Source organism: Thamnophis sirtalis, unplaced genomic scaffold (genome assembly GCF_051295495.1).
Source record: "Thamnophis sirtalis isolate CommonGarterSnake01/CBP01778 unplaced genomic scaffold, rThaSir2_p1.2 scaffold_2, whole genome shotgun sequence".
In the NCBI taxonomy this organism is placed as follows: domain Eukaryota; kingdom Metazoa; phylum Chordata; class Lepidosauria; order Squamata; family Natricidae; genus Thamnophis; species Thamnophis sirtalis.
In genome coordinates, this window is record NW_028261382.1 from 107,710,144 (window position 1) to 107,737,239 (window position 27,096).

The following is a 27,096-nucleotide window of genomic DNA, read 5'->3' on the forward strand; positions in this document are numbered from 1 at the left end:
CAGGCCTCAGGCAGGACTAGAACTCCCAGTCTCCTAGAGACTGGCCCAAAGTCACCCAGCCGGATTTCATGCTTAAGGTGGACTCCAGCTCACCATTTCCTAGTTTCTAACCTATCTTAACTATTAAACCAAACTGGCTCCCTAAAAGTGAAATTAAGATTTGAGTGCCCATACCATGGTGGTAAGGATTTTGTACACTGCTACCATGTTTCCCCGAAAATAAGACAGGATCTTATTTTCTTTTCACCCCACCAAAAATAAGCACATTTTCGGGGAGGTCTTATTATTTTTGAGTTGCAGGAGCCGGCGAGCGTGGTCACCTCATGGCTTCTGCTGTGTTGCAATATTTTTGGGGAGAGCTTATTGTCGGGGGAGGGCTTATTTTAGCGCATGCGCTCAAAAGCACGACTGGGCTTAGTTTGGTTTTTTATTTGGTTTGGTTTTATTTGTCTTGTATGCCGCCCACTCCCGAAGGACTCCGGGCGGCTTACAATAAACAAGGGAGGGGATAAATAAACAAAACAATACTTTAAAATCCACAACAGTCACAGTTTCCGTGGGGCTGGATATTTCGAAAGCCCCCTGGCCTGCTGGAGCAGCCAGGACTTAACGGCTTCGCGAAAGGCTGGGAGGGTAGTAAGGGTCCGGATCTCCATGGGGAGGTCGATCCAGAGGGCTGGAGCTGCGACAGAGAAGGCTCTCCCCCGGGGAGTCGCCAGCCGACATTGGCTGGCAGATGGAATCCGGAGAAGACCTAACCTGTGAGATCTAATCGGTCTGTGGGAGGTAATCGGCAGGAGGCGGCTTAATATCCGGGGAGGTCTTATTTTCGGGAAAACAGGGTAGGAGTTCATGAGGAGGAATTTAGAGGATAGTTTGGGCAGCCAACAGTCCATTCCAACTATCCTCAAAAGGCGTGCAAAAAACCTGCATTTCCTCCAGGGCAAGGAATGCGTGGTGGGAAGAGCAAAATGCATGCAGAATGCAAATCGGGATAGGTCATTATATACACCTTGACGTGTGTTTGCTTTTAATTCTCGCCAGGCGACCCGAGGATTGGTGAGGAAAGACACACACACACACAGCAGTACAGCGCATGCAACGATCTTCAGCCAGCAATTTTACCTTTGCTTTATCCCTCATGGATCCTTTTCCCAATATTGACATTTTTGTCAATGTCTCCTCTTGCAAGCGCTTCAGAGAATTGCCACGCGGGCCCAAAAGTTTCCCCACAAAGTTGAACTGAAAGACAAAAGGAGCAACAATAAAAAAACAATAAAGTATCAGTGCAACAGTGCTGAGAAGCTGTAAGCTTGACTTAAGATTCGTGCCGGGGAATAAAAAATAAAAAAAATGCTGCTGAAAACAGCACTTGTCTATTTCTGGGAAATAAAGAAACACATTAAGCTGTAAATTTTGCTGCCGCTGAGAATGAGAGGAGGAACAGAGGGGGGGGGGGAAATTACCACCATAATGCTAGCACTTTTGCTGCTAGAAGCTTTCTCTGCATTAAAAAAAGTTCTAGGTAATACGAAGCTATATAAGGATGAAAAAGGCACAAAGTATTTTGTAGGGATCTGAAAGCAAAAATCTGGAGCTCCAATTCTGTCAAAAATAATAAAATGATACCCATCGAGTTGCATCCGTTTCAGTGACAAACAGATACAGGGAGGCCTCATTTTAGAACCACAACTGAGCCCAAAATGTATGTCGCTAAGCAAGACAGCTGTTGAGTTTCGCCCCATTTTATGACCTGTCTTGCCACACTGGTTAAGTGAATCACTGCAGCTGTGAAGGAAATAACACAGTTATTAAGTAAGTCTGCCCCTCTCGTTGACTTTCCTTGTCAGAAGGTCCCAAAAAAGTGATCACACAATCCCAGGTCACTGCGACCATCATAAATGTATGCCAGTTGCCGAGCGTCCACTGCTGCCATCAAACTAAACAGTGATGCAGTTTGTTAAAAGGCACTCAATTGTGCCTCTGTAAAAAGTGGCGAGGACAGGAAAAAGATGTACTCTCCTCATCCGACGCAAAAAATGCAGATGTTGCTTTGAACGCTGTTCCTTCTAGGAATCTTTAATGTGGAAATGGAGAAAAAAATTACAATACAACAGTGGTTCCCAAACTTGGCAACTTTAAGACTTGTAGACTTCAACTCCCAGAATTCTCCAGCCAGCAGAGCTGGCTGGAGAATTCTGGGAGTTGAAGTCCACAAGTCTTAAAGTTGCCAAGTTTGGGAACCACTGCAATACATAATACTACACATATTAACCTCAAGTAGAATCCTTTGAGCACAGAATTGGAAACAAACAAGATACTCCCCCAGACCCAATTATAAGAAGGAAAATGTATGAATGCGCAGAAATGGATAGACTGTCTATGGAAATGAAGGAGAGGGGAGAAACCGAGTACTTATCACATTTGGAAGAGACGGTATTCCTGAGAGTAAACATAAAACTTAAGGTACAAACGGTAAAAGTATAATATATAGAGTCTATTTAAATAAGGACATAGCTTAGGATAGTGACATAGAAATAGAATTTTTGGTGAATAGGATTCTTATAAAAGATATGGATACCGATATGGAAAAGCTGTTTTAAGTATAAATTTGTGTTTCATGTTTTAAATGCTAGAAAATTCAATAAATACTATTTTTTTTAAAAAATGCTCTCAGTTGTGCCTCTGTAAAAAGTGGCCAAGACAGGAGGAGAAAGATGTGCTCTCCTCTCTCAATGCAGATGTTGGTTTGCACACTTCACTAAGGATGACGTGTGGATAACACCATGAGGTATGGGCAAAATTTCCACTGATCCATTTGCTCCCTTTATCTCACAAGTCAGAGAAAGGCAAGGTCCAGACCAGGTGGCTGGGGAATTCTGCGAGTTGAAGTCCACAAGTCTTAAAGTTGACAAGATTGGACATTTCTGGTTTAGACACTGAAAATGTTCATCTCTACTGGGAAGGGACAGAGATTGACAGGAGATGACACTGACATTCTAGGGCAAAGCAAGACAAGACTTGACAGAACCAGCCGAGATGGTTTCCAGCAGTGAGAAGGCAATCTGTCTCTGATCTGACCCTCAAGAGATAAAAACCTAAAAATAAGCTCTCTCTTGAGGGGGGAAGAAAATGGTCCCCTTGAGGACGGAATGGCCTTTTGATGAATGGAAGATGGCAAAAGTACCAGCGATGCAGGGATGTAAGCTGTAGCATTCATGTTCTCTGGGCAGATGATTTCAGCTCTTTTGGGATGGCTCAAAAGGAGCCCTAGAGATTACTCAGAGCTGTGGAATTTATTGTTCTTTTTTTTTTTGCCTTTCAAACGCCTGCAGAATTTCTATCGGATTGACTGTCACGGAGCTGGAGAAACCTGTCCAGTTAAGATACTTAGATGGCAATCACTGCATCCAAGTTTTGCCTTACCATTTTGTGGATTTTCTGCAGTTCTTGGTCCCTTAGCCCATAACTGGGAAAATGTTTCAATGCAGAAAACTCTGGGTCAGGCTGTACCTTAGCATGAACATGTGTAACCGCTGGGATGCATCGGCATTTGGAAAAGCCATGGCGGCACAGCGGTGAGAATGCAGAATGGCAGGCCTGAGTATTAACTGGCTCCAGTTTCCAAGATACAGCTTCAAGTCAAAATTGCGTCCAAATAATTCAAAATTAGGAGCTGTGGTGGCGCAGGTTAGAGTGCAGTACTGCAGGCTACTTCTGCTGACTGCCAGCTGCCTGCAAATTTGGCAGTTCAAATTTCACCAGGCTCAAGGTTAACTCAGCTTTTCATCCTTCCACGGTGGGTAAAATGAGCACCCAGATTGCTAGGGGCAAGATGCTGACTCTGTAAACTGCTTAGAGAGGGCTGTAAAAGCACAATGAAGCAGTATGTAGTCTTATTGCTATTGCTATTAGATATATGTACAGGTGGTCCTCAACGTATGACCATAATGGAGGTCCAAATTGCTAAGACATTTGTCTTATGACATTTCTTAAGTGAGTTTTGCCTCATTTTATGACTCTCTTTGCCACAGTTGTTAAGTAAATCACTGCAGTTGTTAAGTTGGTAAAGGGGTGAAGTGAATCTGATTTCCCCATTGACTTTGCTTATGAGAAGGTTGCAAATGGGACCACGTGACTCCAGGACAGGACGACTGTCATAAATATGAGTCACTTGCAAGCATCTGAATTTCGATCACATGACCATGGAGATGCTGCAACGGTCACATGTGTGAAAAGAGGTCTTTTTTCCCCAGTGCTGTTGTAAGTGAACAGTCTCTAAATATAAAGTGTTGTAAGCCAAGAGTTACGAGTATTTGTATGGTTTTATTGCTTTAAATGTTGTAAGCCACTCAGATTCAGCTTGTGGAGAGAGAGGGAAAAAAGAGGTGGCAAGAGGGAGAGACAGAGAGGGAGGGAGGGAGAGAGGGAAAGGAAGGAAGGAGGTATTTCAAAGCATCATGGTGGTCTTTCTTTCCTTATGCCCATAGCAATAGCAATAGCAGATTTTTATATACCGCTTCATAGGGCTTTCAGCCCTGTCTAAGCGGTTTACAGAGTCAGCATATTGCCCCCAACAACAATCCGGGTCCTCATTTTACCCACCTCGGAAGGATGGAAGGCTGAGTCAACCCTGAGCCGGTGAGATTTGAACCGCTGAACTGCTGATCTAGCAGTCAGCCTGCAGTGCTGCATTTAACCACTGCGCCACCTTGGCCCATGATGGTGAACCTGTGGCACGCGGAGTCCTATCTACAGCTCAACTCCAACACACATGTGGCATGCATCTCCCGCCAACCAGCTGATTTTCGGGCCTCAGCCGCGCATGCGGGAGACGCACATGCATGCACAGAGGATGGGGGAAGCACAGGGGGTGTGTTTCCCCCTCACCCCTGTGGCCCATTTCTGGTCCCAAGAGGCTTAAAACAAGGTGCGCGGGGGTGGTGGTGGTTGTGTGCATGCACAGGGGTTTGTGCACAGATGCGCAGGGATGGGGAGCATTGCATTATGGTTGGGAGCATGAGTGTGTGGCTGTTGCGTGCGTGCGCACGATTTTGGCACGTGAGGAGAAAAAGGTTCGCCATCATTGCCCTACGCTAATTAGTATTATTAATTCCCCTCTGCCTCAAGATAGCCATAATTTGTTGTAGCTAGCCGTAGCCCAGAAACAGCCCCTTTTCTCAGGAACGCTGACTAGGGAGCTATCAAGATGGAAAGAGATGGTTAAAACAGTTTTGACTCAGGGAAGATCTAGAGACACATGTTACAGGGTCTTTCTCTCCCGCAATAATATGATCGGGGGATTTTCTGTTGCTAACTGTACAACAATCTCAGCAGCGTAAAAGCGCTGGAAAAATACATTCTCTTCCCCTCCAATCAGCCTGGTTGCTTTTTTTTTTTTTTTATCCTGGCTTCTTTCCAACCAAAGAACACACAAAGATGATTAGGGAACTGGAGACTAAAACATATGAGGAACGGTTGCAGGAACTGGGTATGTCTAGTTTAATGAAAAGAAGGACCAGGGGAGACATGATAGCAGTGTTCCAATATCTCAGGGGTTGCCACAAAGAAGAGGGAGTCAAACTATTCTCCAAGGCACCTAAGGGTAGAACAAGAAGCAATGGGTGGAAACTATTCCAGGAGAGAAGCAACTTAGAACTGAGGAGAAATTTCCTGACAGTTAGAACAATTAATCAGTGGAACAGAAATTGCCTCCAGAAGTTGTGAATGCTCCAACACTGGAAGTCTTTAAGAAGATGTTGGATAGCCATTTGTCTGAAATGGTATAGGGTTTCCTGCCTGGGCGGGGGTGGTGGACTAGAAGACCTCCAAGATCCCTTCCAACTCTGCTATTAAATTATTATTGTATTATCTAAGCATTGTAAAGAGTAAGTTCAGAAGGATGCTTCAACTCTTCCACGAAGCATCGGTTCCAAAGCTTTGGACACCCCTAACAAATAGCTATTTAATTAGTATTAAATTGAGACTCAGGTAAGGCAGATTGGAACTCAACTTACAGCACTAGGCATATAAATACAGCCTCTTCTAGGAAGACTCTCAATTATCCAGGTCATGGGTGTCCCAAAGGTACTTTTCCAAAAGGCAAATGGGCTTTGTTGCTTTTTTGTTTGTTTGTTATACCTGATGTCAGAACTGAAGAAGCTCCTTGGATGAAAAGCGAAACATTTTCAATGTGGGGGGAAAAAAACCCAAAAAAGTCCAGTTGCCTTTTCGAAAAGCACCTTTGGGATGAACATCCCTTCTCATTTTTCTCAGCTTGGCAAGTTTAGTAAAATCAGGACTGGTTAACCCTTGAGTGGAACATCCCTAGGGAATTCAAGGGACAACATATTCCTAGTGCAAGAGTCCTCAAACTACCGCCCGGGGGCCGTATACGGTGGGCCGAAGCCATTAATCCAGCCCATGAGGGACCATAAGGCTGTCCCATCCACATTACCCCCACTTACCAACCGGCCCCCACCCACCTTCTGGAGGTCTCAGGAGGCAAAAAATGGGCCCATTTTGGGGTGGGAGAACAGTTCTGGAGCCCGAGAAGCCCAAAAATGGGGCTGTGTTTGGCCCCCCCAGCCTCCAGAGAGAGGGAGGGAGGGAGCACATGCTCACCCAGTCACATGACCACCTAGCCACACCCACCCACCCACGACCTCTAGCCTCACCCACCCAGTCACATGACCACCTAGCCACACTCACCCACCCACAGGACCTCTAGCCTCACCCACCCAGTCACATGACACCTAGCCACACCCACCCAGTCACGACCTCTAGCCACACCCACCCAGTCACATGACCACCTAGCCACACTCACCCACCCACAGGACCTCTAGCCTCACCCACCCAGTCACATGACACCTAGCCACACCCATCCACCCACAACCTCTAGCCTCACCCACCCAGTCACATGATCACCTAGCCACATTCACCCACCCACAGGACCTCTAGCCTCACCCACCCAGTCACATGACCACGTAGCCACACTCACCCAGTCACATGACCACCTAGCTCACCCACCCACCCACGACCTCTAGCCTCACCCACCCAGTCACATGACACCTAGCCACACCCACCCACCCACGACCTCTAGCCTCACCCACCCAGTCACATGATCACCTAGCCACATTCACCCACCCACAGGACCTCTAGCCTCACCCACCCAGTCACATGACCACCTAGCTCACCCACCCACCACCTCTAGCTCACCCACCCAGTCACATGACCACCTAGCCACACCCACCAACCCACGACCTCTAGCCTCACCCACCCAGTCACATGACCACCTAGCCACACCCACCAACCCACGACCTCTAGCCTCACCCACCCAGTCACATGACCACCTAGCCACACCCACCCACATGACCTCTAGCCTCACCCACCCAGTCACATGACCACCTAGCCACACTCACCCAGTCACATGACCACCTAACTCACCCACCCACATGACCTCTAGCCTTACCCACCCAGTCACATGACCACCTAGCCACACCCACCCAGCCACATGACTTAGCCACACCACTCACCCAGTATGGCCTCCCAACAGTCTGAGGGGCCATGAATTGGTCCCGTTTAAAAAGTTTGAGGAACCCTGTCCTAGTGACTTAACAACAGCTCAATGGGTGACAACATATCGAAGGGCAATCTGATAGACAAGAAATATTGTTTACCACAATTATTACCGCTGTAAATATTGTGACGTACAGTTGTACACGCCTCTTAAAAGCTTTATAGAACCAGGCGTGCCAGAGGGATGATGCAGCCATCAACTAGCTATCTTCCCTCTGATTTGTATGCTAAGTTTCATTGCGAGAGATCAATTTCTGTAAATTTGTTTATTCTGAGGCCATTTCTCCGCTATAGTGACTAATAACATCTTCACGGCATTACTCAGATCTCGCTAAAATGATTGAAGCCCCAAATTCATTGTTATTACTTTGGCATGTGGCTATTACTTTGGTTGGATGACTTAAGACGTTATAAACTGCTATTTGCAAAAATGCATTTGCTCCTTAGACCATGGTTTTGATTTAGTTTGTTTTAACAAAAAGAAAAGATAGCTTATCGATGTTTATCTAGCTAAGGAACAAACAGGACGGAGACAATACATGGAGATCACAATGGAGGAAATAAAGATATGGACCCTTCACTCTAAACTATTTATATCACTGGTCTATAAATTTTGAGGAATTATTGACCTCCGAGATAAAATGTGTCAGGCCTGCAGCCATCTTTTCTTTTGGATTTTTGGTCTGCCACCTTTTTATTATTCTACTATGCATTTTCTATTGTGGGAAAATGGGAGGGGGAATTATACGGAGTTAGATGATATGTAGCTATAACAAAATTCTTTCTAGAAAGCAAAGGTCATCTTTTGTCTTTGCACCTGGCCGGAAATGGATGGGTGGAACTGCCAGCATGGCAGTGGAAGATTGGACCATGTGATGGACTTGTGGGTGTGATCTTGAAATTTCAACTGGGTGGGGAAAACCGGGAAGCCTTCAGATTCGGGTTTTCCCAGATGTGCCAACATGTCTCTCTTAATAAATTGGAACTTTGAGGAATGCTTTGCCTTGGACTCCGATTTAATTTTGGATGCTATTTGCAACCCTGAAAAAATGTGTTAATTTTACATATTTTGATTAGATGAATTAGAAAACAGGTGATAAATGTCTTGGTTGGTTGAAGTTTTCAACCTATTTCACAATAAAGATTTATACACACACAGGTATATTTGCCTACAAGGGAGGGAGGTGTCTACTGAACACGATGCCTCGTAATTTCTCGACAAAGTATAGTAGAACAATGAAAATGGTACCACGTGGAAGTGTATAAATTTAACTTCACTTTGGGAACAGCAAGGCAGATTACTACAAAAAACTCGTGGAAAATTTGATTAGTTCCTATAAAGCACTTGGTGCAAACGTGCCACTGAAAGTTCACTTCTTACACTCGTATTTAGGCTATTTCCCTTTGAAATGTGGGGCACTGAGTGATGAGCATGGGGAGAGATTCTACAAAGATATTGAGGCATGGAGAAAAGATACCAAGGGAAATGGAGTCCATCCATGCTTGCCAATTACTGCTGGATTTCTCCCCAGGGATGATCTTAACTGCAGTTCACAAGAGAAAAATAAAAAAAGGCCAGATTAGATACTGAATAAAGATGGAACCTTGTCGTTTGAGGTTAGAGCCTGTCAATTTTCTTGCAAAAATTGTGAAAATGTTACACGGAAAACTAGTAAATAAATGGAAAGTTACGTTATTGGAATCAAGAAAAAGATCAATTTATAATGATTGGTGTGGCACCATTCTCATTGACGTATCACATTTTGCAGAAAAGTTATGGAGCATAATGGCACACACACACCCAATAGCACTTATATACAGCTTTACAGTGCTTTACAGCCCTCTCTAAGCAGTTTACAGAGTCAGCATATTACCTCCAACAATCTGGGTCCTCATTTTACCCACCTTGGAAGGATGGAAGGCTGAGTCAACCTTGAGCCTGGTGAGATTTGAACTGCAAAATTGTAGGCAGCTGGCAGTCAGCAGAAATAGGCTGCAGTACCGCATTCTAACCACTGCGCCACCACGGCTCCTAATTTTGAATTATTTGAACGCAATTTTGACTTGAAGCTGTATCTTGGAAACTGGAGCCAATTAATACTCAGCTCTTAATTTTCCTTTCTAAGTGACCCAATTCTGGTAAAATTAAAGCTACTTTCATTTCCGAGGCTTTTTCCTTGCAGTCCAGTGTATTCATCAATGATTTAAACTGAATTTGTCACACAATTTATGTGTAGCCTCTCCCAATCCGGGGCTAGCTAGCTTGACTGGGAATTACAGTCCCAAAGACTAGTCTAGCTGGGAACTATGGAAGAAATAGCCCAACCAAATTGGAGAAGTTGAAATCCACAAAGGCTGCCTCTTAATATAGGGCATGGTTTTCAACCTGTGGTCCGCGGACCTTTGGGGGGGGGGGGATGATATCATCACAGAGGGTCCTCAAAGGCATGAAGAAATGTTATGATTTAAATCTTAACTCTTTGTGGTCCATGGCCACAAAAGGTACCGTATTTTTAGGACTATAAGATGCACCTAGATTTAGTGGAGGGAAACAAGAGGAAAAAATAGTTTTTGGCCTCTGTGCGTCCCGTTTTTGCTCTCCTGGGCCCCCAGAAGCACCTTGCAGAACAAAAATAGGGCCATTTTTGGCCTCCCGAGCCCTCCGCAGGTCCCGTTTTTGATAAAAACGTGCCCATTTTTTTAGTCTGCAGAGTGCTTCTAGGAACCAGGGAGGGCAAAAATGCGATGTGTAGAGGATTCGGGATCCCAAAAAGGGGCCTTTTTGCAAAAATGGACCATGCGGAGCAGTGCAGAGTGGTTCTGGGGGCCAGGGAAGGTGAAAACGTGACACACTGAGAGTTTGGGAGCCCAAAAACAGGCCTGCGTTCGGTCTATAAGATGCACCAAAAATTTCACCCACTTTTAGAGGGAGAAGTGTGTCTCATACTCCGAAAAATACAGTTTTTAAAGGCAATCAGTGGTGAAGAAAATAAGATTCACTGATATAATTATTGTTAACATGGCTTCTCCGTGGGACTTGGGCAATGTATAAGGGGAACAGCAAAAATCCCACAGCATTTGCATACTTTTAATCTTTGAGAAAGCCATGACGGTTACTGGGAAGGGAGTAGGGGAACTGCTATTAAACTTTATTGTATAGATTCGGCCTCATTTAGTAAGAATACTTTTTAAATTAAAAAAAAAACAAAACCTCCAGACATCCATAATGCCTTGTCAACAATTCCCTCACTTTATTAGAAACGATCATTGCTCGAAATGCACCCCATAGTTAACATACATAAAGATCTAGTTTTTCAGTTTAATGGAACAAGTGGTCAATACAATCCAAATCCTGTCATGATTTAATGATTACAAGGCTTCTTTTTTGCAGTAGCCGAACGGCCAGAAATACTCGGCTAGGTACGCTATTAAGGGAAAGCAGGATAAATAAATCTTCAGTGCATTTGTAAAAACGAGGAATTACTCATTTACAGTAAACCATGCAAGAAATCTATTTCACGACGTCAAGCAGCTACTTTAAGATATACGTAAATCTGAAGGCCAAACATGGCAGACCGACCCAGGCTGTTTTTTGCTCAATTCTGCCCCCCCCCCAACCCCCAGGCGCATTCTATAAAGGCTATGCATGCCCTCTTTTTTTGACAAAAAGCGGGACATTTTTTTCTCGTTTTAGGGGGCCTCTACCCCCCCAGGAGCACTCTATAAGCCTCCTAAAGGCTATGGATGCCCTTTTTTTGAAAAAAAAATGGGCCCGTTTTCACGAAAAACAGGCCATTTTGGGGAGGTCTGCAGAGTGCAAAAACTTTCTTTAAAATTTGCTTCTTCAAAATCTTGGTGCATCTTATACTCCGGTGCGTCTTATATGCCGAAAAATACGGTAATTGTTGTGACTGAACCAGCCTTCCCCTTTTGCTAGTGGTAAAATAAGCTGTAATCATTGGCAATTTGAGCAGGGGGTTGGACTAGAAGACCTCCCAAGGCCCCTTCCAGCCCTATTCTGAATTGAACTGGATTCTTATTGCTACAAGGCCACCAATTCTAAAAAAATCTCAAGCTCTTACTTTTATAAAAAGACACACACACACACACACACACACACAGAAATGGATCAGCACCTTCAGCTGTTTGGTTATATTTAAACTAGAACAGAAATGTAATTAAGGGCATTCTGAGGTATGGCTGGAAACATCTGTCAGAAGTGTCAAAAGCCGTGCGGCTGCATACATAACCATCAGGATTAAATACCTGTCTACATTCTTAATTCAAATCACCTTTTAATTTATTTTCTAGCCGAGGGATGTGCAGGATCGACCATACTATGCTGATCACCATGTTCTGAAGGCTTTCTTGCACAGGTAGCCATTGATTTATAACCGTAATGTGACCCAGATTTCTGTCATTAAGTGATGAAGGTCGTACATTAGAGCCCCCACATGAACAGATCCAATGTTGTGGCTTTTTTTTTTTGCAATGGTCATTAAGCGAATCCATATATTTCCACGGACCATTTTTCTGGCCAGAAACCAGCTGAAAAGACCAGAATGCATCCAGCAAAAAGCATAATAAATTACAGCCACGTGACCATGGAATGCTTCAACCAACTGTAAAGTTCAGCCACTTGCCAATCTCCCCAAAAATAGTCCTAACAGTGGAGTGGGCAACTGTTGGAACTTCAGAACTGGATTGTACGTAACTTCTAGAAGTGTCCTTCCTAACTTCAAATAAGAACTACTTGTTGTTTTTCTGGAGTTAATACTCCAAACCAGAAGTAATCCACCTTCTGAAATGGCATGAATGTTTTCGGCTTCCGGAAAGTCCTGGAATGACCATTGTCTTACCTGAAGGGTCGTTTTCAGGGCGCTGCGAAGGAGAGTCCAAGCAAGGGGTTAAATACAGCCAATCTGCCCAGAGCTGAATTGAAACTTTAAGCCATGCCTCTGGTGCTGACTATCTTCAGATTTTTTTCAATGAAGGCATGGAACTGTTGCGCGCTGAGAAGTTCAACAATAAGTTAAAAAAAAAACATATCCAACATAGGCACAAATCCAACTGGAACTGCAGACGTCTGCACTGAAAACAGGGGAACCAGACCCCAGGGTGGGGTTGGACTCTCCTTTGCAGCGCTCTGAAAACGACCCTTCAGGTAAGACAATGGTCATTTTCCAGGGTGCTGCTCTGTAGAGTCCAAGCAAGGGACATACTCAAGCTAAATGTCACTAGGGCAGGAAGCAGTCGTGTTCAGGGTCTCACTGCTGGTATGAATGCCCTGAAGCACTCGCCTCCCAAAGGCCCCTTCCTCCGAGGCAAACTCGACCAACTTGTAATTCCGAACAAATGGAGATAAGGAAGTCCAAGTGGCCGCCCTGCAAATCTCCTCGATCGGCGCCTGCATCACCCAGGCTGCTGTGGTGGCGGCACTCCTAGCAGACAGTGCCGTGATGTGGCTAGGTACATGTTTAGACTGCAGAACATGAGCAAGGGTAATGCAGACTCTCAACCACCGTCCGATAGTAGAGGAGGAAACTTTCCGGCCCTGGGAGGCTGGTTGGAAAGAAACAAATAACGATTTGGAACAACGAAACACAGCCATGCGCTTGACGTATCTGCGGAGTGTCCTGCGGACATCGAGCATGTGCCAACGCTTCTCCCTCGGGTGCCTGGGATGCGGGCAAAAATCCGGGAGAATGACCTCCTGGGCCCGGTGAAACCAGGAGTTGATCTTGGGGATGAATGTTGGGACCAGCCGGAGGACCACCCTGTCCTGTTGTATCAAACAAAAGTCCTCCTGAACTCTGAGATACGCCGCACAGAAGTGATGGCGATCAAAAAGGCGGTCTTAAAGGTCAAATGCTGGCCGACCGAAGTGGTTCAAATGGAGGACCGATCAGAGCACGGAGAACAACGTTGAGGTCCCATGAGGGATATCCACGGGGGGCATCAGATTGGTTGCACCCCTCAGAAAGCTACGGATAGTGGGATGACGCCCAAGGGAGGAGTGTTCATCAGGCGCAAGTATTGTAGAAATCGTGGCCACCTGGCGTCATAGAGTGTTGGGTGCTAGTCCCTTGTTAAGACCATCTTGCAAGAAATCCAGGAGGATGGGAATCGTGGCCAAAGTTGCAGATACCTCATGAGAGGAGCACCAGGCGGCGAACGACCTCCAGGTGACGTCATAGATCCAGGTCATGGAGGGACACCTGGATAGTGTAGATGACCTTGTTCGAGAGGCTGCCCTTGCTTAGGAGATCCTCTCAAGTGCCAGACAGCCAGTTGCAGCCACTGAGGCTCTGGATGTTGAAGGGCCCCCTGGCTGAGGAAATCTCGTGCGGCAGGATCCATCAAGGAGGATCGATGGAGAGACTCACCAGATCAGCAAACCAGGTTCTCCTAGGCCAGAACGATGCCATAAGCAAGACCTCCATTGCAAGGCATTGACTTCCTCGGCCTATGGATCGTGGAACCTTGTGAAGAACCTGGGAAGGTGAACGTCCATATCCTCCATATCCTTTCCTAAATTTACATTCCTTACGATTGAATCACCAACCGGAAGGTGACTTCTCTTTTTGCATACCTTGCTCTTCTTATGCGACTGATGTGTAATACCTGGTTCCCCATTTTGCCTTTCCAAAGTAAGTTCTTCATTTTGGACCACGACCTCCTGCTTATTTGAGTCATAGTTATCACAACTACCTTGACCTGTCTCTTTAATGTCCCCATTAAGGTCATGTGTTTATGGTTCACAGCTCTCACCCTGCCAGATCACACAGTTGTCCAGACTGCTCTTCTCCTGCGGGATCTTTGCGGTAGAGAGGGCTGAAAGTGTGGCATCTCCATAGAGTGGAATGGCCGAATTGGACACCTAATTTCTGCTTGGAGAGCAGATTCTAGATTCTAGATAGGTAATCTCTCTATGTAGACTAGTAATTTGTTTACAAAGGGAGCAGTATCCAAATTTGAAGAGTACTGCGAAAGATAGGTTCAAAGCAGCTATTACATTGAACTAAGCCAGTCATTTTGAAATAAAATAAAATCACAATCTCAAGCACACTAATCCAGAATGTATTATTGGTATTTTGGTTTATAGATATATGATTTGCACGCCGTTAGGCACGCTGGCCACTACCTTAGTCCTCTTTGTCTCTCTAACTCCCCCCTTGTAGCCAGCAGCTCCAATCACCAGCCTCAGGGAAGTTCAAATGAAATGGAGTTCAAAACAAAAACACTGTTCAGAATTTCACCTTTATGCTGCTAGTGTTTTTTCAACAATGTTTTGTGCAATCAGAAAAAGTGTTCATTTGCAATGGTTTGTATCCTGAACATTTTATAACTACATAGTACTAAAATAAATAAATAAATAAATCTATATTTCCAAACATTTGTGGAAAGACTGCATGATTCTTTCGAGCTACACTGTCAAATCTGAAAATCTGTACAGTCGCAGTGCACTGTATCAAACACAATGACCCAAAACAACAGCAAATCAGCTTGTGTATGTACTGAACTCACCTTAGGAAATTGCTTTACTGGAATTAATACTTTTTGTCCCAGTTTCATATTTTTATTAATCACAACGTCGATGTACTTTTCTTCTTCTTTGCCTTCTCCTTTCTGGAATTTATCGATTTCTGTAACAGGAAATACAAACCTTACTTTAGAATGAGCTTTCCTAAACCACAGCAACTGCAGCATCTTCATTTAAAACAGCCAAAACTTCATTAGGGCAATTTATCTCCCACCCAAGGCTCCCACTTCCATAACCATCAGATCCAACCCAAGAAACATATGGGCTAATGAGTCCTGCATTCTAAAAAAGTTTATGTTGTATGAAAGACGTCATACAGGAGTCATACAGGCACGGTACTGGGCCACGCCCCTTTTGGAACCGAGCCACACAAGCAGCAGGCGAGCGTGTGCACCGCCATTTGCACAAGGGGCGGGCACTGGTACACGCAAGCATCCATCGCTCACACGCATCTCTATGAATGCCATTCACATAGATCCATTCCCGACCCCCGGTCTGCAAAGCTAGAAAGGTTGGTGACCATTGCTGTATGAAAGTCTTTGCTTTGCTGGATTCTACTCCCCCCCCTCTTCTACTCTAGGTAATAGAGCATTTTTTTATGGAGCATAATTAACTCTTCCCTAAGGATATGCCTAGTGGTGGGATTCAAATAATTTAAAAATCGGTTCACCCAGAGTCAGGTTGGCTGTTGTGAGAAGCGTGGCTCATCCCTGTCCTCTAGTTCCTCTGCTCATACGGGACAAGCCTCCTGCAACAGCCAACCTGACCCTGGCTGAACCGGTTGTTAAATTACTCAACCCCACTCTCAAAGTGGATCCTGGGTGCTGTGCTGCGATGGAGAAACAGGCAACAGAATGGCTGGTGCGAGGAAAGGAGGAGTAGGGAGAAAAAAGAGAGAACGTGGCCTTCCCCTTCCCTCGCACAGGCTGCTCCATTGACCGTTTGTCCATTGCAGTGAAGCACAGGGCCCAGGATCCACTTTGATAGCGGGGTGGTGTTGAGTAATTTGACAACCAGTTCGTTTGAACCATTGCAAACCGGCTGAATCCCACTATTGGATATGCCTTATTCCACTTATTCCCTATCCTTTATTGAAACTCAAAATAAGTCTTGCAGGATCTAATCTGGGTCGGTTACCGGGACCAGAGGTTTTGTCTTCTGAGCTTTCAGGCTTGTGCTGGTGCCCATCTTCAAGGAACTTCTCTCTGAAGATGGGCTCCAGCATGAGTCCGAAAGCTCGGAAGACAAAATCTCTGGTCCCGCGTAACTGACCAAGATTGGATCCTGCAACATTATCCCGGGACACATATATGGACCTTCGTTCTCCAAAGTCTTCCTTACGCTTATCTAAAACACAGAAATCCATTTAAGGAAGGCAGCCTCAGAAGTGCATTTTGTACCAATGGGCATCCACACACAGCTAATGTCTTCTTTTAATGCCATACACTGCCGTGTATATTTAGCTTGGAATGATCGTACAAGTTTTAAAGACATGCTTTTATACAAATATATTTTGCAAACATTCTATAAAACAGCCAGGCAGAAAAACTGTTGGAGAGGTCTAAAAATATGTTTATGCTAAAAATCACGGGGTAAAGTTTTATCAGCTACTTGCTTCAAGCTTTGAATTTGTTGGCATAACAGTCACGTTCTCCTAAAATTAAGTCACGCACCTCTAATATGTTTAATAAAGAGCCATACTTTAAAAATAGAACAGGCGTGTAGAAAATTAAAAATAAAGTGACAAGCCAGAAATGCAAACTCCAGCTGTTCGACTCATTATCAAGTTAATTTTTGTGGAACTAAAAAAGAAACATGGAGACCAGAAATCTCTTTGCCAGCAATCAACACCCAGATAAGCAAGGATTAAGGCCAGGATTAACACCAGACAAAGAATCAAACGCTAAACAACACCCTAATCCACGAACTAACAAGCAGGAAACAAAATCCTAATCAAGCTACAGGCAAGCTACAGTTATTCCTTGAGGCACCATAACTGGAAGTAGAATATCTGTTGCTTAGCAAGGCTGATATGTGAGTCACATCAGATTTTACCTTTGTTTTGCCACAGTCCTTAAGTGAAACCCTATAGATTTTAAATGAATTATGTGGACATTAAGCAAGTCCAGCTTTCCCCTTTGATTTCTTGCAGGTGGTTTGCTGGAAAAGTCACAAATGGCCTGCAATTACCGTAAACCCAGAACCCAAATTGCATGAACCCAGAAAATGCTGCAATCATCATAAATACATGCTTGTTGAGTTTTGATTATGTGACCGCAGGGATGCTGTAAAGATTGTAAGTCCGAGAACCAATCACACGTCACCATTTTGTGTCAGGGATGAGCCACGCTTCCCACGACATCTGTCATCTGTCACTAACAAATGGTTTTAAGTTGAGGACTACTAAAAAACCAGACAAGGACCAATGGATGGCAACTGGTCAAGGAGAGATTCAACCTGGAAATAAGGATAAACCAACCAATGGAACAGAAGTTGCCTTCAGAAGTTGTGGGAGCTTCATCACTGGAGGCTTTCAAGAAGAGATCGGACTGCCATTTGTCAGAAATGGTGTGGGGTCTCCTGCTTGGATGGGACGAGATGATTTACAAGATCCCGTCCAACTGTTATTCTGTTCTGTTCTAAATACAATGTTCCCGATTGACTTTCCTTTATGGGAGCCCATGGGAAGGTCACAAACGATGATCACATGACCCCAGTCATGTGATCCGTGTTTCTCCTAAAAAGACACCTTGAAAAGAAGCCCTATCATGTTTTTGAACATGATTGTTGTTGGGGGCAATATGCTGACTCTGTAAACCACTTAGAGAGGGCTGAAAGCCCTATGAAGCGGTATATAAGTCTAACTGCTATTGCTATTGCTAAATGTGGCAAGAAGAGTTGTAAAATGGGGCAACAAATTAACAAATTTCTCACCTAACAACCTAAATTTAGGGTTCAATTGTGGTCGTAAATTGAGGAAGGACTACCTGTACTCAAGTCTGTAAAAGTTGCAAAGTATAGTTGAACCATGTAGCTCCCTGATGGCGAACCTGTGGCACACAGGCCACAGGTGGCACGCTGAGCCCTCTTCCCTACCTCCGCTCCACTGCGCATTCGTCTCCCACCAGACAGCTGGTTTTGGGGTCTCTGCTACGCATGCGGGAGATGCGCGTGCATGTACAGGGGTTGTATGTGCATGCATGGGGGTTGCATGCAAATGCATGAGTGCACATGCGGGGAGGTCCCACATGCATCTGCGGGGGAAGGGGAGCGTGGGGGGTTGTGCACGCTTGTGTAGGGGGTGGGGGGAGACATGTCCACATGTGCGGGGGCGTGGTATCTAGGGGCGCTTTTGGCATGTGGCGACAAAAAGGTTAGCCATCGCAGGTGTAGTTCATCAATTCCTCCTTTTCACTACCTGGATAATCCAGACACACAGGTTGGGTCTTTACTATCACAGAATCAATGCAAGAACGTTGTCCCTTTCATATTCATTCCTGCTTTAAGAAAAACGGGATGATATCAAGGCAACACCCAAAGTCCCCAGTGGGCTATTTTCATGTGCAGCACCCCGATTTAGTTGTAGATAGAGCCGGGCTAGACCAACAAGGAGAAATCTAATCAGATTTCCAAAGTCGAATGAGTAGGATTTGCCTTCTTTAATCACTAGATTACATACTGCGCTAGGATATAAGCTTTGTGTTCCGATGTCGTCTCCTAGCTCAAAAAATAATAGATGAGTGTGTGATTAAGGTCTTTTTATAATTCTAAGGATTAAAATCCCATGTTCCCAGATCATGGCCACGATACCTCAAAATTCAGGTCAAATAAAGGAATTACTGAATTTTACGCAGAGCGCAATAGGCTAAGCCAGGATTGCTGCCTTAGTAAACCCCTATTGCGGACCGCAATATTGCCGAGCGCATTTAGATAATGGATCAAAAGATGACTTCTTTTGATAACCTCAAAAGAATTAATCTTCTTGTGAGAGGACCATCAATGTGAGCCTTGCTATCTTTATTAATGCTCTATGCGAGAGAGCTTTGCCCGCATTAAAGTGATGCCTTTCAAGAGATTGTTCCATCAATAACTAAGATAAAACAGCGGAACCACAGATTTCAGTTAATATTTAAGTAGAGAAACCGCAAGCCCTTTAGTGGTTAGCTTTATCACATGGGCTTGGCAAAGGAAGGAAGACCATAAAATTCAAACTAGGCATAGCAACAAAGATTTCCCGAGACCTTTCTATAGCTTCTATAGCCCTTTTTATTATTATTAGAGTAAATGCAAACCCAGCGTTTCCCTTAATCTGAAAAGTATTTTACTCTAATGAAAGTTTGGCTTAAGACGTTAATTTCCACATCCCATCTGATTTGCAAAACTACGTTTTTCCCCCTCGTTGCAAGGATTTGTAGTGGATAAGATAAACATCTGCTTAAAGTTCATACAAACAGCTTTTCACGGTGCATTAACCTGCCCCCAACCCTTTTCCATCTAACAATATCTCTTGAGTCTTTAATCCAATTCAAACGCAATTATGTGTACATGGGGGGAAAGAAAGATTGGTTTATATGGGAAAATCGTCTTGGGATTCTAGGTACTTCAGATAAGTAAATATTGAAAGAACTAAAAATAAAAATACCAAATCTGCACCATAGAATCTATAATGAAAAAAAAAAAAAGTCTGGAAGTATTTGAATTCAGGTCCAAAAAGCTACAATGATGATACTCTTATTATGAGATATTGTTTATTGAGGATAGATATGAAAAATCTCAATGAGTATCCAGAAACTTTGAACCACCAAAGCGAATGAGGTCGACTCCCTGTTGTGTATATAAACATGTTCATATAGTTTTCTCTACAACAATACAGTGTCTTCTGAGATTCTTTTAATCTTTTCAGTTAACTTCTCCCACCCAATCAGATCCAATCAGATCCTTCCACCTTCATCTTATGAAGATGCTCTTCGTGCTCTTTCAGTTTGTCCCAAAGGTGCTTTTGTCAGAAGGCAATTGGACTTCCTTGTTTTGTTTTTTCTTTTGAAGACATTTCACTTCTCATCCAAGAAGCTTCTTCAGCTCTGACAGGATAGTGGGGAATGGAAGGATTTACATTCCTTGCAGACAGCTGGTCATTTGCATCCTTTTTAGAGGGTCATTGAAGCACCTGGAGGTTTATCTGTGTCCTCTTTCAGTTTGGTTTCCTTTCCACAAAGTCTTCTCCAGCCAGTCCACCTTTCTATTGAGTAGGTCTCAGCATTAGCTACACTGAGTGCAAATTGAGGAAGCTGGAAATTCACACATCAGAAAGATGATTTATAACACTAATCATTCTTAATTACAATATTTTAGGCTCCATTATTTGTCTGGGAAGCTTAAGAAATTGGTCCTATCAAGTTACCTGTAAAACAGAATAACAGAGTTGAAGGGGACCTTAGAGATCTACTGTGTCCCCTTTCAGTCATTGACCAATGACACTAAGATGACTCTGGGAAGAAATTGATCGCTCTTTTTAATAGAAAACAGCATACAACCTTCACTCCAACTCCGATCCCAGTATCTGTTGATTTTACCAATGAACAAGGGAAGAGATTAAGATAAGAGAAATAAAATTGTACTTTCCTTGATTCTCTGGTAAGCAAAGAGATGAAAAAGAACACGAATATTGCTCCAGATACTTGGGAAGTATTATTTTACATAAATCTGATGTATGAGAAAATACCTTGACAAATGTCCAATATAGGAATATGATATCATCTGGAATAGAAGGTAGAGCTTTAACTTTATCTGCTCATGAGTATTTCTCAAGTATGAGACATGAACTTCTGTCATCAGGTTAGGAAGAGTATAAATGGGGCCTCGTGTTGAATCCATTTTATCTTCTAGAAATGAATACCTTCATTCCTCCATACTTGCATGTGATTTAGTTTGACCAAGCAGTAAATGCTTTAAAAGATGTAAACTAGAAAATAATTGATGGTAAATGCTGCCCCTTGTTAATCAATCACATACATTTTGGATAACAATTTTGCATCTGTGGCAGAACTGTAGTTAAGCACATAGTCAGGAAGGAGGGAGAGGAGAAAGAGAAAAGAAGATATTGTATCATAGAATTATTAAGGTAAAGGTTCTCCTCGCACATATGTGCTAGTTATTCCCAACTCTAGGGGGCGGTGCTCATCTCCGTTTCAAAGCTGAAGAGTCAGCGCTGTCCAAAGACGTCTCCGTGGTCATGTGGCCAGCATAACTAAACACCGAAGGCGCATGGAACACTGTTACCTTCTCACCAAAAGTGGTCCCAATTTCTCTACTTGCATTTTTTACATGCTTTCGAACTGCTAGGTTGGCAGAAGCTGGGACAAATAACGGAAGCTCATTCTGTTACGCAATGTTAAGGATTCAAACCGCCGAACTGCTGACTTTTCTTAGCTACAAGCTCAGCATCTTAGCCACTGAGCCACCACATGCCTTATATAGAATTATTTCGTCAACATTAAATAATTCGAGGCCAAGAAACAGAACGCAACTCTGGGTATTCTATAAAGCAGGGGTGTCCAATTTTAGCAACTTTTAAGATCTGTGAACTTCGCCTCCCAGAGTTCCCCAGGAAGCATGGCTGGCTAAGGAATTCTGGGAGAAATCTACTGGTCTTAATGTTGCTAAGATTGGACACCCCAGGTATTAACTAACGATTCAAATAAATGGAACATATAAAGGTGTCTCAATATTCTATGTAAGGCATGTGGTGGCTCAGTGGCTAAGATGCTGAGCTTAGAAAAGTCAGCAGTTCGGCGGTTTGAATCCTTAATGTTGCGTAACAGAGTGAGCTCCCGTTACTTGTCCCAGCTTCTGCCAAGTGATACATTCTCTTATCTAGAGTACCAGAAGTCAAAAGTAAAGCACATTTTTAAAATCTAAATTTCAGAGGGGACAAAGGATAAGAGAATGACTTCTTTATTCTTCTGCTCTGATGTCGTGAGAAATGATCAAATCAATTCTGCAAATGTTAAGCTTCGTGCGTTGACTTTGCTTTCCTTCCCCTGACCATCTGCTGTATGTGTTCTTTCGAATTTAAAGTCTGCAAATTAAAAATTGCATGATGCTAACGTAAGTCAGTCTGGGGCAGATTTCAAGTGAGTAGCAAGTTAAGCATGATAAATATATTTTAAAAAATGGTATCTTCTCCATGTGAAGTGGGCTCACATCCTCGTGTCTGTGTAATTATCAATTTCTATATGCATTACTATTCCAATTATAAATATGATCAAACAGAGACAAATTTACTACGCCTGGTTTTCATTCACTTTTTCTTGCAGATAGTGAAAACTGGGTTTTTATCTATTTGTTGAAATCCTAGGCTACATCATAGCTACTTGCCAGCACTAGAGCAGCTAAAGACAAATTTGTATTTTAGTTCAGCCTTGGACCAAGGGATCTGAAGTGGTGCTGAAGGATATATCCATCTTGTGGAGCGTCAAAACAACTCATTAGAATTTCTCCATAATCCCAACGCTCACAAACCTTTAGCTGATAAACAAAAGTTCCTAAAAATCCCCAAGAAAATTGTTACTCCCTTCAATTCACCAACTTTTCTATACCTGTACTTATATCTTCTGTATCTTGAAATTTTGAGTACAGTCTTGCAATTGTTTAGCAGAGAATGAATATGGAAAAGATCAGTGGTGGGTTTCAAAAAATTTTCGAACCTATTCTGTGGGTGTGACCTCCCTTGTGGGAGTGGCCTGCTGGCCATGTGACCTGGTGGGAGTGGCTTGCCGGCCATGTGTTCTCTCTCTCTCTCTCTCTCTCTCTCTCTCTCTCTCTCTCTCTCTCCTTCCTTTTGTCTCTCTGTCCCTTTTTCCTTTTTTTCTTTCATCTCTCACTTTTTCTTTCTTTTTTTCTTTCTTCCTTTCTTTCTCTTTCTGTGTGTGTGTGTGTGTGCATGTTAGTGGTGGGTTTAAAAAATTTTTGGAACCTCTTCTGTAGGTGTGGCCTGCTTTCTAGTGGAACCTCTTCTAACCGGTTCGGTAGATTTGACGAACCGGTTCTACCGAACTAGTGCGAACTGGTAGGAACCCACCTCTGGAAAAGATGCAACATTTCTGGAAATTTCAAATCCATGCAGAAATTTCGCCAGTCTCCAGGAATGAAACTGGAAGTATCTCCAATGTTCTTTATTTCTCTTCCCTCTATAACTGTTAACTGACAAATTTGTCTTGTACTTTAAAATCATGCACACAGGTAATCCTCGATTTACAAAGATGGCTTAACGACCATTAATAGCAATACTATTTAGACTTCTATACCGCTTCACAGTGCTCTACAGCCCTCTCTAAGCGGTTTACAGATTCAACCTATTGGCCCCAACAATCTGGGTCCTCATTTTACCCACCTCGGAAGGATGGAAGGCTGAGTAACCTTCTATTACAATGGAGCTCCCCAGGGATACTTATGACCCAGATTCAAAGTTCCGATAAGTGCCCCCCCACACACATAGTCTCATGATTGCATTTCGGGTGCTAGGCAACAGACAGCATCCTGCAGTCACAACACCACAATTTACAACATTTTGCTGGAAACCAGCATTTACTCCGGGTTCCCTGCAAAAGACACCTCGCATTGAGGGCAATGGATTAGTTTCAATGACTGCCACAAAAAATACACACCGTGAACTGCTTTATGACCAGCGCAACTTAGAATATAGAGGACTCTCTCTACCAAGCACTGGTGTTAGGGGTATCTCCGTTGGGAGACAGAAAGTAGCGCAGCGGAACGTACAGCTAGAGAGAAGGAACGTTGCTAGTAGAAGAAACACACGGATAGAGTCTCAGACACTGCTAGTAAAAACAAATAGCTTTACTACTACTAATAGCTTCACATGCAGTGATAGTAGATATTTGTCCAAAACACAATTCAAAGGACAAACAATTGCTTACAGTTGCTGTTCACGTTCCAGTCCTCAAGCGAGCAAGTAGTTATCAAGCATAGGACAAGCAGAGAGAGAGCTTTCCTGACTCCCTCTTATTGCAAAGTTAATTACAGATGATAAGTACATTCACCCATTGAAAGCAACATCGACCATTTGTTATTGTATATGAATCTATATTGCCTACCCTACACTAGGAGTATACTCCCAAAAACTGGCCCTTGGAATTAGGAGCAGAAATGCCTCTTTTCCTGGAGGTTCATCTTATTACAAGTTAGAAAATATTGTGTGGGGGGGGGGAATTCCAACAGTATATCAGCATTAGATCTGATTCTAATTTGTTATCCTAAATATTTTCATTGGAATCCCTTTACTTTTTTCCTCAGCTTCAATTTAAAGAAACAAGCAACGGCCTAGAGGAAAACTAGAAAAACACCCAATTTCCCCAAAGGTCTTTTTTTTTTTGTCTTCATTTTTCCCAAGTTTCCACATTTCCACTGAGTATTTGCAGCCTTGAAATCCCACCAGAGTAAAAAAAAAAACAAAAAAAAAACGGGGGTGGGTGGGTTTATAATCAAATAAGTTCTGAAATTCCAAATATTTCTCACTCTTGAATAGTGACGGAAATGTCACATCATCTCAACCTTGCAAGGCACACGCAGACCTCAAAGCCAAGCTGAGCCAAAGAAACAGAGTTTTAAAAAATCATCTAAAGGTTCTACTCTTAAGAGACGACATTGCAATGTGGAGAGTTCATGACGCACACTAATCTGGAAGTAAGATTACCTGCCACTTCCTGCTTCTAACAATTCAGATGTCAGTGTTCCAAATATCATGCAGAATACAGGGCAAAGCAAAACTTGGCAGAGTCTCTTATAGACACAAAAAAAAACTTTTCTCTCTTGATAAGACTGAATGAACTTGTTTCCTGCAAAAGCCTTCTCCATTCCCTCCTCTTTTGTTTCCTATGGGAGGGGCCAATCACCTCCAAGATGTAGCTTTACTCCTGAGTCGACCATGCTTTCTTAATTGTTCTTGTCTTCTGGCAGTTCTGCGCATATGCACGCTAGGAACAGGCTCCAGCTGTTCCTGTGCCTCACTGCTGCCTAGCTCCCTCTCGGCCTTCGATGCAGAGCCCTCTTCTAAACTTTCCTCAGCCTCTACGACTGGCCCATGTTCCTCCCCAGCCTCCTCACTGTCTGACTCTGCTGCCAGCTCTGCTGGCCGCCGGCAGGGCACAGCAGGCCAGACAAAAATGGAGCTTGTGAGCCCGTTTTCGCTGGCAGAGTGTTCAGGCCACCACAGGCACCCCCAACACGAGTGATGACAAGCTGGCCATGCCCACCCTGGCCACACCATGCCAAGGTCAAATACAATCCTGATGCAGCCCACAATGCAATTGAGTTTGACATCCCTGGGGTAGACTATTGAAGATCAAAAAATATAAATACAATAGCACAGTTGGAAGAGACCTTGGAGGTCTTCTAGTCCAACCCCCTGCCTTGGCAGGAAACCCTATACTGTTTCAGACAAATGGCTATCCAACATCTTCTTAAAGACTTCCAGTGTTGGGGCATTCACAACTTCTGGAGGCAACTTCTGTTCCACTGATTAATTGTTCTCACTGTCAGGAAATTCCTCCTCAGTTCTAAGTTGCTTCTCTCCTTGATTAGTTTCCACCCATTGCTTTTTGTTCTACGCTCAGGTGCCTTGGAGAGTAGTTTGACTCCCTCTTCCTTGTGGCAACCCCTGAGCTATTGGGACACTGCTATCATGTCTCCCCTAGTCCTTCTTTGCATTAAACTAGACATACCCAGTTCCTGCAACCGTTCTTCATATGTTTTAGTCTCCAGTCCCCTAATCCTCTTTGTTGCTCTTCTCTGCACTCTTTCTAGAGTCTCCACATCTTTTCTACATCGCGGCGACCAAAACTGAATGCAGTATTCCAAGTGTGGCCTTACCAAGGCATTATAAAGTGGTATTAACACTTCACGTGATCTTGATTCTATCCCTCTGCTTATGCAGCCTAGAACTGTGTTGGCTTTTTTGGCAGCTGCTGCACACTGCTGGCTCCTATTTAAATGGTTGTCCACTAGGACTCCAAGATCCCTCTCACAGTTACTACTATTGAGCAAGGTACCAGCTATACTGTACCTGTGCATTTCGTTTTTCTTGCCTAAATGTAGAACCTTACTCTTACACTGTACAACACAAAGAACAGTGCAGCCAATTTCACTGCCTATCCATGCACATAATCAACTGTTTTTGCCCGTCTTATTTTTGCACAATGTGCAAAATATGGTCACAAACAATGAAAAGAAGATCAGGAATGAACTAATTTCAGCCTCCTGCTTGTCGTTGTCATCGTCGTCGTCATTATGTTATCAATATTCCAGTGTAGATTAATGCAAAAAAGCTACACTGCACACTTGGGAATTTTTAACAGTAGCTAAGCACCGTTTGTGATCTTGAAGAAATAACCTGCCAGATGAGACATGTTTGCTGAGCCTAAGATGGAAGTCCTTCCGTTCTATGAAGTTATATTTTTTTGGAGGGGGGGGGTGTCAATGGCTTAATCCAGCAATGGTAATCAGCTTTCTGGTTGAGATGTAAGGTGGAAACATGAATATAGGCAAACTAGCTCACACAGCAGGAGAGAAGAAGCTGTGCATGCAGGCCTAAATGTGGGCTCTAAGACCGAGAAATAATCAAGGATCACCAGTCCCTTCATCAAGGCTTTGATTTTTAAAAACTGGCTCTGTGTACGTTAGCAAATGCTATTTTTAAAAACCCTGAGTTTCTACTTACAGGTAGTTCTCAACTTATGACTTGTCGCTTCGGAAGTTCTGATTGACTTGCCCATACTTGAGACTGGTTCCGAAATTCTAAGGGACAGCCCTCTCCCTGGCCATGCCCCCACATTTTGGGTTCTTAGCAAATGGCCCATAATTTGTAGGTGTTTTGTCAGAGTTTTCAGCAGCAGTCACACCCACAAAGCACACACTGGTAACTGATTCAGCAGGATTCAATAACTTATTTATATACATAA

General features: G+C 43.6%; 1 protein-coding gene across 5 annotated transcripts in view; it reads right to left on the minus strand.

The window, feature by feature from the left end:
- Positions 1-27,096, minus strand: part of KHDRBS3 (KH RNA binding domain containing, signal transduction associated 3) — a 131,543-nt gene that overhangs the window by 58,330 nt on the left and 46,117 nt on the right. For all 5 annotated transcript variants that reach the window (XR_015695589.1, XR_015695591.1, XR_015695592.1 and 2 more), the window contains exons 2-3: positions 15,106-15,224; positions 1,126-1,242 (exon numbers count right to left, since the gene is read on the minus strand). Coding sequence is in view for 1 of the 5 variants with exons in the window: in XM_087706659.1 (XP_087562785.1) it covers positions 1,126-1,242; positions 15,106-15,224 (236 nt within the window). In the remaining 4 variants the exon portion in view is untranslated. The remainder of the gene's footprint in view (positions 1-1,125; positions 1,243-15,105; positions 15,225-27,096) is intronic.